We start from the raw sequence: 16,620 nt of genomic DNA on the forward strand, positions 1-16,620 counted from the left end.
ACCCAATCCCTTGCTGCTCCTCCCCAACCTATGTCAGTGCCACTGCCTCATCCATGGAGCTTGGCCTCGGGGGAGCTTCTCACTCCCCATGCCCACGATCTATCTCTGCTGCTTCCTGCTCATGGAGTCAACCCACTGGTAGTGGAGTTTCCCACTCCTGCCAGCTGCTGTGGCCCTGCTGCACTGCAGGCGCCGCTGAGCTGGCACAGCTTGTCAGCCCAGGCAAGTGAAGCACAGCCTAATACAGAATTCTCAAAAGCTACCCAATACATTTTGCATATTCTTTTTATTCAATTGATAAATATATATAACTTTAAGGACAAATTGTGATTGATTTTAAATGTCACAGCTCACACTTTCCAGTAGAGAAACACAATGCTAGTAAATTCAAAGAATGTGCTGGTGCGTGTGGCTCAAATCTTGGTATAGCTAACAGTGCTGCAAGAAGCTGCCTTGTTACCATGGCAATTGGCCATGCCCAGGATCAGATTCTTAAAGAAAAAAAATTAAAGACTAAAAAAAGGTTCTAAAAGATCTATAGCATTCCAGTATCACCTTCGTACATTAGAACAGAATACATTCATTCTGACAAGACTATTTTACCACACAAACCTATGATAATCCATCCACAAAGTGATAGCTCTAAATGTCTAATTAGTTTGCACATTTCCATTAAACAAACAAACAAACATGCCACTGATACTGCTCCCCATCAGAAATGCTCACTTACCTGTAACTGGTCTGCTGAAGTTTCCGGGCCATTCATGCCTGTCTGTGGCAGTCGAAAGAGGCTTTGGATGTCTGTTTTACTGCAGGTCTTTAAAAGAAGGCAAGCAAATAAAATATGTACTTTAAGCAGGTGGGGTTGTCCAAAGGGGGGGAAGAAGAAAGTTCTATTAAAACATGTGTCTTAAAAACTTCACAGAAAATGTTCCCAACTAGCTGAGCGCTTGTGGAAGCAACACGGAGTAAGATATAGGTGATGGAACTCTGATTTAAACCTTTTTTGCCTTCTATACAGGGGCTTCCCAGAATGTCTCAAGCATGCTCTCTGTGACTAACGTATGAGACAGGAAAGGGCTTTGTTTAGTGTGGTATGTAAATTGCAATCCCTTCCTTTACTGGTTGATTCTCCCCTGGGTGAGGAACTGGCAAAGATAAGGGAAGGAAAAATAAACTTTCAATAAATAGCTCTAGGGACATGGCTTTCTTTTCCCCAGTACCAGAGATATCTGTTTCCAATTGGAACCAAGCCCTTTGGCTTGCCTGAATGTAAGCATTTTCTGACGTGACATTAAGACACACTGTATTTCCTTATAAGAGAGAAATTGGTGAGCCACTTAATGGAGAATACCAACAATCCTGTAAAACCTATGGGAAAGAAAATACCTAGCAAAAAGAACAATAAGTACAGTGAAATACACATGCAGCAGTTCTTGCTTTTACAGCCTGAGGGTGAGTTTTCCCCCCTTGAAATAGCTCTATAATTGTGCAAAGATACAGAGCTACAACGCTGTTTTTCTTATTATCTTTAAGGGCCTAATCATTCCAGTTCTTGTCATATATCAGGTTCTTTCAATATGGATTTAGATGCCCAATTTAAGGTATACAAGTTTAATCATTTTAGTCTTAACTTCTATGTCTTAGTCTGCAAATAGAGACATCTATACATACCTAATCTCATAAATGAGACACATAATTAAATGTTTCTAAGGCATTTTGAGTTTTTTAGATGGAAAGCACTAGACAAATATAAAGTAACATTTTTTAGTCTAAAAATTCTGAATAATGATGGTGTTGGAGAGAAAATTTAAAAGAAAAAAACCCTTGTTCCTTTTTGTGGGAAGATAATAGGTTTTTCTCAGGGAAAGGAACAAACAATCATATGAAAATTGATTTAAGATAACATAGTTCCTTGTAAAAACCTGCAACTAAAAAAGAATTATGCTAACTATAGACTTTTGGTGAAACACCGGACTTTTTACAGCTGAGCGCCAGACATCTGCTTGGTAATTTATGATGAAACAATGTCTGTATTGTAGAATCTCAAGCTCCATTTGAGTGAAATGGAACTTCCCACAAACAATAACTGCACTTCAGTTACAATCCAGTCATCAGGATTAAACTTTATATTGTCTGGAATATGTCTCAAGGGCTTTTTATTCCTCTCTAGTTTTTCTTGGCACATGTTGAACCATGTACAAGATTCTGCATGCTAACCAAAGTTTCTTGATTAAAATCTTCACCAATAAAATGACTTTCTGGGAAACAGCAAAACAATTTTTCCTGAAATCTTGGTTTGTTTCCTTGTCTTGTCCAGTTGAACAGGTCAGTTTTCCAACTTTGTTAAAGTGGTCAGGGATCCAGTAGGGTACAACCAAGGCATTAGGAAAAAGATTTTGTTTTGATAGGGACATTTTGGATTGTATACAGAAGTTATTCTGACCACCAAGTAAAATAAATAAATAAATATTTAAAGGTTTATAGAAATGACAAGAATGGCAAAAAGGACTTTGTAAAGTGAAGAGCAGTGAAAGTATAGTTTTTTGCCTAAAATTCAAGTCAGTGAGTAATTGTCTTAAAGCTACAGAGCACACACTGTACTGATCACAATTCTGCAATAATTTTGTCTCAAGATTATGTTGTTGTTTGTATCATGGAGCTTTAGACATCTGGTTATGGCCAATGAACAGAATATTTCAAGGGGCCTGAGAGCACTCTGAAGCAGAAGGCACTTGAAATATTGACTCGATCAAAGACTAACATTGGGATGACCCCCTTCATTCTGAGCTGTTTTTACTTAATCTTTTGGGCAAATATGAGTTCTTAGGATTACAGTTACGACTTTGGTGATGCTATAGTGAAGAACTAATTTAGCCTCCTGACTCTGTGTTGTACCTTGAGACCTCATCTATGTTCAAGTGTGAAAATCAGATTGTTCCTAAGCTAGCATCCCAGGATATTAGTACATTATTTGTTCCACCAGCCACAGCACTGCGCCAGCTTTAGGTCGATTTCTAATTTTAACTACAACAGAACCTTAGTAGAGATTACAGTAGTTAAGGCAGAAAATGACTAGGTTATGGATTTGGCCCTCAGGCTACAAAGGAAGGGGCCAATTTTTCAGATGTTGTGGAGGAAGAAGAAATAGGATTCAGCCACAGACTAAAAGAGGAGAGGAGGGAGGAAGCAAAGATGATTCCCAGCTTGCTCAAATCCTGATCAGTTTACTCACATAAGTAGCCCCCTTGAAATCAACAGTATTACTTCAGTGAACAAGGCTAGCAGGATTTGGCCTTGTATTGTCAATAATACCAGGGAAAATGGAAAACCACATAAAATTGGCAATATGTGCCACTGCAGATATATCACAGGAAGTTACAGGATTGCAGTATGCATAAAAGCAATTGGTTTTCCATGAAAATATTTCACACCAGTTTGAAGTTGGACAGAAGAAGACAGCAATGATTTAACTGTGAGATTCCTGTGGTGGTGAAAAGGTCTCAAAATGAAGATGACATATCAAATAATCAGGTAAATCACAGACTTTGTACCTCTGTGGCTTCTTTTATCTGAGGGTCTCAAAGTGCTTTACAAAAGTGGGTAATATCCCCTCTTTATACATAGAGCAACAGAGTGATTGAATGTCTACGGTCACACAGTACATTAGTGAATAAATCACATGTCCTGTAGACCTGCGTTCTGCCTGTTTATCATTCATAGATAGTTAGAAGGCATCAGAATGCTTGCCATAGCATTGATCCATTAATTATGATGGCTTCCTTTAGAAAGGAAGTAGTAGTTTTCCTTATGGAAAAGTTTTTTTAAAAAGAGTCAAGAAACAGATCTCTTGATGAACGAGGGGGACAAGAAGTAGGGAGAGGGGAGAGTGTCCCACCAGAGCTAGGTGGGAAACTGTCCTGACTCATGAATGTTGTTCAATCCCAAATCAAGACAAAAGGACAAAATCTCAAATTTTCACAAACCAAAAAAGGGAATAAAATATTTATTTTGGACTAATCAAAACATTTTGGGCTTTTCTCATCTTTTTCTGGGCCTTTTACAGTCTTGTTAGCTTAAGTTTCAAAACAAGTAGTCATTTAACTGGAACTTTTCTTCCAACTAGCTCTAGTCTCCCTACACACACAAAACTGGGAAAGCCCCTTAATAAGATCATCTTATCGTCTCCCAGCGTGCCTTCTCATACCTGTTATAGACTATACGCTCATGGAAACAAGGGCTGTCTTTATCTGTTATATAATGCCAAGCACACTGCTAGTGCATGTTAATAGTGAGAATGCAATTGGAAAATCCCCAGCTCCAGCTGCATGCTTGTGTGTTAGCTCACTGTGTTAATGCTATTAGCACTGAAATAAACTCAGCTAGGAAATGAAATTAACATGCTGGAATTCATAAAATTGCTACCATAATTTCATTCAAACCAGTTTCCAGGAAAGTTGGGTTAACTTTAAGATGCTGACTAAGCCCCTAGTGTTTAATACATTTGTGTCAATCTGATTTCGGAGGATTTCAATGAGGGCGTTGGGGAGACTTCTAGGGTACACTGTACTGCAGGTGTGTTATCTCATAGTTGGAAGAAGCTGCTGCAGTGAGTTTCAACTGACCCTACCTCTTCTCCCCATGCTCAGAACAGCACCCTGCAGATATGCCCTACCCCCTCTTCTGCTAAAACTGGTCAAAATCTTTCAGATTTAAACTTTTAATGAAATATTTTTGTGCAATATTATGTATTTCAAATTTGTGAAAAATTCTTGTGACGTTCTATTCTTTAAAAAAAAATGAACAACTTATTTTAATTTAAATCAGTTCTATGTTCTGTCAGTTCTTTGGGCTAGGAACCAACAGGAGAGGTAGCAGATAGTGTGTCAAGCAGGAACTGGCAAAATGCAGAGTGGCATCATTTAAAGTTCGCCACCAACTGTCTCAGTCAAAGGATAGAGAGATTTCCAAGGTGGCTCCGAGGTTAGTCTGCAGTGAGTGGGGCAGGGAGGAAGGGAGAGTTTTTGGGGGGAGAAGGAATAAATAAATAGATATGAGCTGCATGAACTTCCATCATCAGGTAATGGCAAGCATGGCAATTCTTTGAGGTAATGTTAATCCCTGATTTAAAATAAAGCAGGCCTCATGGGGTAGGGATGGGACGTCTAGCCACTTTTGGCAGATCACAGAGGTAGGCAAGTGTGACTGAATGAATCTGTGCATTCCCACTCTGCACACCAGTGTAACACTCTTTGTACAAAATGTGCCTTGTGAGGTATCATTTATGCCTTGTGAGGTATCATTTAAAAACTAATAACTCACTGGTCAGTCTGGAACCTCTTTCACCACCAGACTCCTTGACTCCAACCTCACAGCAGGAATTTACTTTAGGAGCAAACTGCAGGAAAATGAATTTCAAATGGTGACTGAACTATAAAAGTGAAGAGCAAAGAGACCCCAAGTTATGTCTCCCTATCCATTTCTTGCTCTTTCACGTATGAAGACAAAAGAGACAAACCCATTTGACTTTGGGAAAGATTCTGACCTGAAATTTGCCCAGACCCGTTGCTGGGAGCAACCAAGAATTTTATCTTGAACCAAGCTTACCTTGTTAAGTTTTAGTCCTAGGAAGCATTTTATCTTTATTTCTCTTGTAACCATTTCTGACTTTAATGCCTTATACTTGTACTCACTTAAAACCTCTTTGTAGTTAAACAAACTTGTTTTATTCTGTATTCAAAACTAATCCAGTGTTGTCAACTGTGGGGGTAACTCCATTTAGGGTGTCAAACTGTTGTATATTGGTATCCTTAGAGGCACAATGGACTTAATACGTCTGAATAGACCTAATATGCCCAGGAGAGGGCTGGACAGTGCAGAACACACATTTTGGGGAAGCAAATTGAAATTGAGACTGGAACCATATTTGGGTCACCTTGCAAGTGGTAACCAGGGCTTCTGGAAGTCAGTGTGTGGCTGGAGTTTGCCGACAGGCTGCTGGAATGAGAAGTGCTGGCCCAGAGCTGTGGCTACACACAGACACTAGGCATGTGTGTGTGGCCTGCCTGCTTGCAGGCTGTTTATGAACAACAGAGGTAGGACCTACAGCAGCAAAACATTGTGAGGCATCTGGATCAAACCCCAGAATGTCATAGAAGGGTCTTATTAAAGAGAGGAGGAGGAGTCTGGAGGAAGGTGAGGCTCAGAGTGGAGAATGAGATAGGAGCTGTGTTTACTTGGTACCTGTTCCTCAGTTCAGAGCCCTCAGAATTAGTATTGGTATTCTGAGGGTTATTCCCATAAACACATATGCTTATTTTAGCAGCTGAAGGGCTAAAACTGTGATCTTGTTAAAATATGGCAACTTAAATTCATAATTAAATAAATCCTGAAGAAAGGATCTAGAATAATGTTTCTGTGCATTGTTTTCCAATATCATTTTTTGTAAATTTCATAATAATAAGATACAATATTTGACTAATATTGCCATTATTTGTTAAATAATGATTCTTCTGTTTTGTTCTAGCATTCAGCCAGCTCAGCTATCAAAGAAGAACATTCAAAGAGCGATCTCTGTACCAAACTCATAATGCAGTCAGTGTCATAATACACAGGACAGACCACACCAAGCATTTCCTTTCACTTTCTTGCCTTCAAATTTCACTCTCCACTCCCGGGGTTTTACCAAGAGATGACAGCGTAGTAACCACTTGGGGCACCAGTCACTCTCTAGCTCTCGTAGCCCTGGACCTTCGGTGGATAATGCTAATGCAGCCTCAGCACATTGGGACACAATGAGCAATCCTGAGTCCATTCTTCAAGGAATTGTCCATCATTACACTTGTATTTTGCCTCCTTTACTAAAAGGGGGAGTGAAGCATATCGCTTTGCTCTTCAGACAAAAAACCAAAACCCAGCACAAGAAACACAGACACCCCAACTCTTCCCTGCCTATCTGGATGCTGATAGATTTGTCTCTAAACATTTTTTGCTAAAGTAGCAAAAGTAATGCTGAGCACAGCAAGAGCTGTAAATTGCTGTCTAACTTGCATGTGATTTGACATCTTGATTTTATTTCTCTCTTTTTCTTTAAATGGACAAATATGTGCAATGGCAGGTTCTGCATTAGTGAATGCACTTGTATAAATCACCAGAAAAATATACATCAGGAAACAATCTTGCATTGGGAGGATGCAGATTTGATGACCTTACTGGATTTCACCACTAACTTCTGCGATTTATACAAACACACACAGTCATACCAAAGTCTACAGTGAATTCATGTGTTTTATATTCTCCTGAAATATCTGTTTAAATAATGACATACTGTCTTCCAAATGGCTCCAGTGCTCCTATCAGTTTGTGGACATACCCCTAAACATTCCTTTTCTTCATTCATCTCAGCCCTACTTTTTATTATTTCATTTCTAATGCACCCCCTCTATGCATGTGCCCTCTTTCATCCAATGAGAACAGCAAAAGGACCCCTTTTTGCAAGTTAGGCTGCATATTCCTACTACGGGATTCTGACATGCAATTGGGCACTAAACCAACATTGACTGTGATTAGGCTTGGAAGGATTTGATTTGATTGGTAAATGTAGGTAAGTGATTTCATTGTACACACAAACTGATGAAAAAAATATTTTCATTGATAATAATAAAAGTTTACAGGTAGGCTAAGTAAGAAAAATACTACTTGGCAACTTATTAGAGTTTGATTTAAGGATATTTATTGGTATATTTTGGCACAAGAAGTTGGCAAGTTATATTTTAATGGTTATAAAGCTTTAACTTTTTGAATCTCAACATTTGTCAAAATTGTTGTCTGACCCTCACCCCATTGTGTGCTTCCCCATAATTTCCCTTAACTGTCAACATTTTAAATTGATAACTATTTAAAAAAAATTCTTAAAACCCATAATTTCACATGTGAAAATGTAAAAAAATCAATATCTTCAAAATTCTTAAAACAAACACTGAAATATGTCAATGATAAATTATATTTAGGCATGGGAGAAATGTATTTAATTTCTCTGTTCATTTTAACACAATCATGGCAACAACGGGAAACTGACCAGAAAAACTCCATGTGGAATCAGTCCTGACTTAAGTAGAGCTTTCTAATTTAAGTGAAGATTTCCATCTCAGTTTGAGTAACAACATAATCACCAAGAGCATTTACTGTCTTTTTGGAGCAATGACAAGGTTTAGATATTTCTTAACAGGAAATTTGCTAAAGGAGTTCCCTGCTGGGTCATCACTGTTTTATCTTTATATATGACTCACACACACACACACGTGCACACACACAAAAAATATGGTCTTTGTTTGACACAGACCATTTTGTTGTTTCTCTCCCGCAATAACATTTTTAATATTCAGCTGCACTGTTACCTTTTAAAAAGACAGCACAAAAGCATGAAAAAGGTGTATTAAAAAAGATAATATAGTGAATAATCCTGCACCAGAAGGGAGATAGCTTAGTTTACTTAATACTGTAGGTCTTTTTCATTTTCTAATTTCTAAGATTCACAGTTACTATTTATGATCTCATTACTAAAGTTTTGTGATTGTTATTTTTAGTAAACGTTCCTGCAGGTGATGGGCTTCTGTGAATTTTTGTCTATTGCCCATGATCTGTCTGGGACATTTTTTTTTTTCAGTAAAAGTGACAAAATGGGATTGACAGGGGGATGAGAGCCTGAGCTCTGCTGCAGGAAGGAAAGGCAGGGTCCAGCACCTGCTGCCCACAGTAGCTGAGAGCTTCAGGGCTCCCCGTGCCATGGCTCAGAGCTCCAGGGCCTCCACCAGCTGACAGCTCCAGTTTTGCTGCCCCGTGCGCTGAAGCTGAAAATGTCACAGAGGTCGCTGAAAGTCACAAATCCTGTGCCGAAATCTTAGACTTACTCATTACCAAGATCTACTCTAGTATGACTAATTCATTTTCTTCCCTTCCTCACTTTTCATCTTCTTTGTTCCCTATATACCCTCATGTGTGTCTAGATGGTATAAAATCATTCTTTTATTTCATAAGTTTCCATATTAAAATTATAAAAATTAAAGTAACTTCAGACATTTATAGTGTTTTTGGATGTCTTGTTTTTTTGGTACCCAACTCGAGACACCTTACATGGTTTGATTTTTAGAAAATGGTAAGCACCCTTCCTTGGAAAGACAGGCCCTTTATGTGTAGTAAATTGGGTACTCAAATTAAGGTACTCAATCACTAGCCACTTTTGGAAGTCTTGGCCATTATATCTTCCTTAATTCTAATGAAACTAAAGACTTTTTAAATGCTCAGCTGGATAACACTCTCTTTTTGATGATGCAGATAACAGATAAAATATAGAATCACTTCATTCTATGACTCTTAACTTAGCCGGTGTTTGCAGTTAAGCCTTTATAGACTTATACTATTCAGTGGCAGGACTGTATAAGCCATATTCACTGTAAGATTATTTAGGCTAAGAGTTTGCTGATTTGTGTGTAGCATGTGTGCGCTTGTGCGCACACTCATCTCTCTGTCTCTCTCAGACCATCCCTAAAACTCCTTGAAGACTTTCCCCACCCATACATTTGGAATTGGATTTTATAATATGAATGTTTTTCTCCAACTGTTATCGTACCAGTAGGGTTTGTTATAATCTTCATTTAAAATATTATTTAAAAATAATGAAAAGAGTGGTGATGGCAATAGACATTTGGGGTACAGAATGGCAGCTATTCCCTGTTCTCAGTCTGGTGCAGTGAAATACTGAACAGCAAGGTAATTCAAACTGGGAATACAGCCAATCTTTAAACAGGAAAGAGTATGTTCTTTCCTGTCTACATTTGATCTTTGTGCATACAAGCTTCATCCAGACAGAAAAATGAGTAAGAAGGAGATTTTCCTGAAAAAATGAGTGTGTCAACATACCTTTTTGACATATGTATTAATGTTCATCTAGAAACTCACAATATTCTTGTATGTACATGTGTTCAGATGAAAGTATGTTCCTCAGTACTTGAACCTTAGCAGCTTAGGCACTGAATAAAATGATTCTGCTTCAAGCTTTCCTTCTATTGTTCTTTGTTGACTTCAGCAGGACTAATTGTGAGCAAAGTTGCTCACGTGCCTAAGTGTTTACAAACTGTGGCCCTCAGGACCTAAATACCTATTTCATGAATCTACAGTTAAACTGGAATAAAAGAGAGCAAGGAGGCACTAGAAGTAACACTAAGAAGAAAAATGTAGGAATGAGGAAAATCAAGGATACTGTGAAACTTAGTGTGTGTGTTTAGATATATATAATCTCACACTATACCCACTGATGAATCATAATCTTCTTCTAATTATATCCAGCGTCAGAACTGCTATGATCTGCTTGTTCAGGAAGATATTTTCATGTACAGAACAGTTATTGTAACTTTTGATCTATATGTCTAACTATTGATAGTCCATGAACCAAATGTTTTCCTTTCTTTTTGCTGGCATGTTAATAATATTTTTATTTGTCCCTTCCCATTTGGTCCTATTCTTCCCTATATGGAAAAGTTGCCCTCTACGTGTATGTAAAATATAAATGAATCATTTCATATGAATGCCATGGATATGATATATTTAAAATATTCTGTATACAAAAAAATATTTAATGTGGAAAATATATCATTTTGACAAATAATACTTGGCCTAGTCTGTTATAATAATAGGAATGTTTAATAATTCATGTAATTTTGGGGAACAGAGGCTGTGCTAGTGGTTCTAGCGGGGGACTGGGATTTAGGAGATCGGGGTTCTATTTACTGTTTTGACTTCCTGCATCACTTCAGACAAGTGATTTGTGCCTCAGTTTCCTCCTCTATAAAATAGGGGATACCTCTCCAGGGACATATTGAAGATCATGATAATTTACTGAGATTGTGCCAGACTCAAATGTGGTGTGTAGGGGAGTGCATGTTAGACTCATTTAGACTTTTTATACACACTGAAACAATGGGGAAGGAAGTCTGAGCTAGAGTACCTCAGTATATGAAACTTACACTAATTAGACTTCTGACACTATTCTTCAAAAAGTAGGTCGGAGTGGAGATGGTTGAAAAGCTTGATTAAATTTGAAGCCACTTTTATAAAATGTTTCCCATTTTTGGTCAGTGAAAATTATTTGGCCAGCTCTAGTCAAAGGGAAAAGTTTCCATTTCAGTAAATGGAAAGGAGTCTGAGCTAGGGCAAGAGGTCTAATTCCTCTTGACACTTCAGAGTTTGGCCCTTTGTATTTATAGATGAAATGTGTATTTAGTTCACTTGTGCAATTCAAATACAAGGACTCAACCCTTTCCATTTGCCCATATGTGGACTGATCACATGGTCAGATGGAAATAAATTCTTACCAAATTGGGTAAGTCCCTTGCATCCATTTCATGCATTTCTTGCACCTTCAGGTTCTCTTTGAAGCCAATCAGGCACTATGTTCTTCTCACACAACATGGTGAAGATTAAAAATGAGACTTTCCACGAAGGGCCACTATGGTTTAGTACAAAGATGGCCCAGGACTGTGGGTAACACAGCATGACGACATTCCATAATTTAAAAACTATAATACGTGCAGTGACCAGTACATGAAGTTGACACTTGGAGTCCAGTCTGTTCACTCTGCATATCCAGGTTCCCTCCCTCAACTGGCCTCTTTCAGCCCTTACATGTTTAATTTATGAAGAACTTAGCTTAGATAAAGAAAAAAAGGGAAAGAAGCAAAGAGAATTTGTTTACATACAATTCCAGAAATACAGTCTTACTAGATTCTTGGGGTTAGAATATGTCAGTTACTGTTGGTGATTGTGAGTGTGGCCAACTCATGATTTTGTCATTGGTTTCATTATGACTAGTAAAAGCAGCAAAGAATCCTGTGGCACCTTATAGACCAACAGACGTTTTGGACCATGAGCTTTTGTGGGTGAATACCCACTTCGTCAGACGCATGTAGTGGATACTGTTCCTGACAGCTTGTATTCCATCTGTGTGTGGGATGTTTGTGTAGAGAGCCTCTACATCCATGGTGGCTAGGATGGTGTTTTCTGGAAGGTCACCAATGCATTGTAGTTGCCTCAGGAAATCAGTGGTGTCACGGAGATAGCTGGGAGTGCTGGTGGCATAGGGTCTGAGTAGAGAGTCCACATATCCAGACAGTCCTTCAGCGAGAGTGCCAATGCTCGAGATGATGAGGCATTCAGGATTTCAGGGTTTGTGGATCTTGGGTAGTAGATAGAATAACCCTGGTCGGGGCTCTAAGGGTATGCTGATTTGTTCCAGTGTTAGTGTAGGGTATGTTCTGAGTAGATGGTGCAGTTTCCTAGTGTATTCCTCAGTGGGATCTGAGGGAAGTGGCCTGTAGAATTTGGTATTGGAGAGTTGTCTGGCGGCCTCCTTTTGGTAGTCAGATCTGTTCATGATGACAACAGCACCTCCTTTATCAGCCTCTTTGATGATGATGTCAGGGTGGTTTCTGAGGCTGTGGATGGCATTGCGTTCTGCACAACTTAGGTTATGAGGCAAGCGATGTTATTTTTCCACAATTTTTGCCTGTGCATGTCAGCGGAAGCATTCAATGTATAGGTCCAGACTGTCATTTCGACCCTCAGGAGGAGTCCATGTGGAGTTCTCCTTCTTGTGCTGTTGGTGGGAGGGTACCTGAGTTTAGTGCTGTCCTGAAAGTATTCTTTGAGTTGGAGATGGCGAAAGTAGGTTTCCAGATCGCCACAGAACTTATGTTGGTGGGGACGGCAGGGGTTGTACCTACAGCCAAGCACTGAGGTACAACCGCATCTGCTCTAACCCCTCAGACAGAGACCAACACCTACAAAATCTCCACCAAACATTCTCAAAACTACAATACCCACACGAGGAAATAAGGAAACAGATCAACAGAGCCAGACGTGTACCCAGAAGCCTCCTACTGCAAGACAAACCCAAGAAAGAAACCAACAGGACTCCACTGGCCATCACATACAGCCCCCAGCTAAAACCCCTCCAACGCATCATCAGGGATCTACAACCCATCCTGGACAATGATCCCACACTTTCACAGGTCTTGGGTGGCAGGCCAATCCTTGCCCACAGACAACCTGCCAACCTGAAACGTATTCTCACCAGCAACTGCACACCGTACCATAGTAACTCTAGCTCAGGAACCAATCCATGCAACAAACCTCGATGCCAACTCTGCCCACATATCTACACCAGCGACACCATCACAGGACCTAACCAGATCAGCCACACCATCACCGGTTCATTCACCTGCACGTCCACCAATGTAATATACGCCATCATATGCCAGCAATGCCCCTCTGCTATGTACATCGGCCAAACTGGACAGTCTCTACGGAAAAGGATAAATGGACACAAATCAGATATTAGGAATGGCAATATACAAAAACCTGTAGGAGAGCACTTCAACCTCCCTGGCCACACTATAGCAGACCTTAAGGTGGCCATCCTGCAGCAAAAAAACTTCAGGACCAGACTTCAAAGAGAAACTGCTGAGCTTCAGTTCATCTGCAAATTTGACACCATCAGCTCAGGATTAAACAAAGACTGTGAATGGCTTGCCAAGTACAAAACCAGTTTCTCCTTCCTTGGTTTTCATACCTCAACTGCTAGAACAGGGCCTCATCCTCCCTGACTGAGCTAACCTCGTTATCTCTAGCTTGCTTGCATATATATACCTTCCCCTGGAAATTTCCACTACATGCATCTGACAAAGTGGGTATTCCCCACGAAAGCTCATGCTCCAAAACGTCTGTTGGTCTTAAGGTGCCTCAGGATTCTTTGCTGCTTTTACAGATCCAGACTAACATGGCTACCCCTCTGATACATGATTACGACTGTTTTTCTTAGAGCTCCTGGAGTCAAATGGATATGTGGTGATTTCAGCCTTTGTTCTTAACTTTTCTTTAAGTTACTAGCCCTTGTGGCTGAGGAGAAAACTTCAAAACGTGACCCCAGTGCACTCTAAAAAGCTCAAAAAGCAGAAGGTAAATAAAAAGAATACCAAATCTATTATTTTTACATAACCTCATGATTTTAAAGCCAATCTCATGAATTTTGGTGTCTAATAGGATTTTTCAACAGTTGGGGTTGGCAATACTGCTACCTCAAACATTGTAAAAATCTGACAAACATTCACATGATTTACTATCTGTGCCTGACTTTTCTGAGAGGATGTACAAAGCCACAGATGAAGCATAAGATAGGGATAGAGGAAGAGGTATAAACTAAGCTACAAAAACTAACATTCGCAACTGTTTTCTTTACTATTGTAAATCATTTACATCTGAAGAGTATTCTCTAGCATGGCAAGAAATCATATCCTGCATATTCAACTGATACAACCCAACACTCATTTTAAGCCACCTGCACTGAAAATTGTTGGACTTTATCACAGCTGGCACTTACTGTAAATCCAAGTAAATAGTTGACCAAGTAAAATAGCCACTCCTTTTTAAAAAAAAAATCTTAAAACCACCAGGGGCGGCTCCAGAAAGTGAGTGCCTGGGGCGGCAAGCTACAAGGGGAGGCCTGATGGTCGCTATGAGGGAGGCAGTCAGGCCACTTTTCGCGGCATGCCTGCGGTTCTGCGACTTCGGTGGTATTTCGGCGGCAGGTATGCTGAAGGCGTGGGATCAGCAGAAATGCTGCCAAATCCGTGTAAGCAGTGGACTGTCCACAGGCATGCCGCCAAGTCAGTCTGACTGCTGTGCAAAACAGCCACCCCTGAAAACCACACACTTTTGTACACTTGAAGCACTGTACCGCCCTCTCAACTGTATGAAAAACCCTCACACACATCCAAAGGTCAAGTAACTGGAATATTTGCAAATGCATATAAAGAGAGGGAAAATACTACAGATTTGCATAGTTAAAGTGAAACACTGAACTATAGAACAAAGGAGGGGGAGCGAACGCTCGCTCTGTACTCTTCCCCTGTCTACACTCCCAACTTTCTGTTGAAAAAAAAAAGATCACATCTAGTGGCTGATTGAAACAATCACCCACTTTTGTTTGCTGATGTGTATTAAGTGAGAAGTTTAATGCTTTTGCAGTCCTGGTGCTGCTTTTGTTTCACCGCTTTTGGGAGGACGGGGCAGAGATTTTTGTGGATTTCAATGGTCATGTGAAATCCATCTAGTTTTTTTCCCCCTTTTGTGATGATTCTGATCGCATTGTTCTAATTGTGACATTTTCCCTTAATCTTATTGTAGGCAGCAAGTAGGGCTAGGTAGAAAACAAGAATTCTTTGAAGAATATCCAAGGTTTTGACATTTGGGTTCAGTCTGCATCAGAATGAAAATGAGACTATTTGAATATTTTTACAAAAAGAGTGAGAGATCCACCTTAAAGTAGACAATACCCCTGTGATTAGGGCACTCACTTAAGATATGGGAGACCCAGGTCAAGTCCCTACTCTACCTGGTCTGGACTCACACCTAACCACAGGGCTATGGCATCAGTCTCTCTCTGTGCTCCAGTGAATATTTATTTATACAAAGTGGAATAGCTCTAACAGGAAAGGGAGAGAGAATAATGCTATTAGGGTACTCACATGGTACAAAGTAGAAGGCCCAGGTTCTAGTGCTTGCTCTGCCTGAGACAGAGAAGAAATTTAATCCTGGCTCTCCCACATTCCCAAGTGTCATAATCACTGGGATACTGATGGGCTATTCTGGGGGTCTCTTCTTCCACCTGGAAATTCCATCCCAGATCTGAAATTTATTCCCAGCGAAGCTTTGGTCAAAACAGATGCATTTCCACACACACACCAAAAAAAAAATCTTACTTTGAGATGTGTGGTCGCTATTGCATTCCATGCATGGGTACACAGGCACACCACATGTGGGAGAACGGAAAAATCTTTCAAGTAGTGTCCATTGCTCCATGCTTGTGCCATAAAGCCTGTCGTGCTCAGCACCAGGGTATATGGGGAGGTGCAGACTGTTTTCTACCACAAATAGTGTCATGATCCGTGGCAGAGGGGAAGGAGGGCAGAGAGAGGAATGCAGATAGGGATCACACATCTCAGGACCTGTCCCATTACAGGTAAGTAAACTCCATTTCCTCTTCAAGTGCTGGTCCCCATGTGTATGCCACATGGTGGTGACTGGTAAGCAGTAGTCAAAGAAGAGGGTGGTATGAGGATGCAGGAAGTATTGATGTTGTTCAAAGGCTGTGTCTGCGGAAGAGGCTTAGATTAAAGCATAATGCTTCATGAAGGTGTGGATGGAACTCTAGATTGATGCCTTACAAATATCCTGCACAGGTACTTCTTGGAGAGATGCTTACTGACGTTGCCTGTGTTCCAGTGGATGGGCCCTCATCCTGACCAGGGAGGGATATGTGATAACTGAGAGCAGCCAGGAACCTTCTTGGAGAGGATCTGTGTAGATATTGCTTAACCCCAGGTTCATTCTGATACAGCAACAGATAGTGTAGACATTTTTCTAATTGGTTTCACTCTTTGAGGATAGAACACCAAAGCTCCTCTGATGTCAAGAGAGTGAAGCCTCTCCTTCTCACTAGAGGCACAATGTTTTGGAAAGAATACCAGTATGTGAATTGATTGATCTACGTGGAACTCAAAAATTACC

At 40.1% G+C, this 16,620-nt stretch overlaps 1 protein-coding gene across 1 annotated transcript in view; it reads right to left on the minus strand.

The window, feature by feature from the left end:
• TNIP3 (TNFAIP3 interacting protein 3) overlaps nucleotides 1-16,620 on the minus strand; it is a 123,388-nt gene that overhangs the window by 42,567 nt on the left and 64,201 nt on the right. Inside the window, exon 4 of the mRNA XM_032762526.2 lies at nucleotides 731-817. Coding sequence (XP_032618417.2) covers nucleotides 731-817 — 87 coding nt within the window. The remainder of the gene's footprint in view (nucleotides 1-730; nucleotides 818-16,620) is intronic.

The sequence above is a fragment of the Chelonoidis abingdonii genome, chromosome 5 (assembly GCF_003597395.2).
Source record: "Chelonoidis abingdonii isolate Lonesome George chromosome 5, CheloAbing_2.0, whole genome shotgun sequence".
NCBI lineage: Eukaryota > Metazoa > Chordata > Testudines > Testudinidae > Chelonoidis > Chelonoidis abingdonii.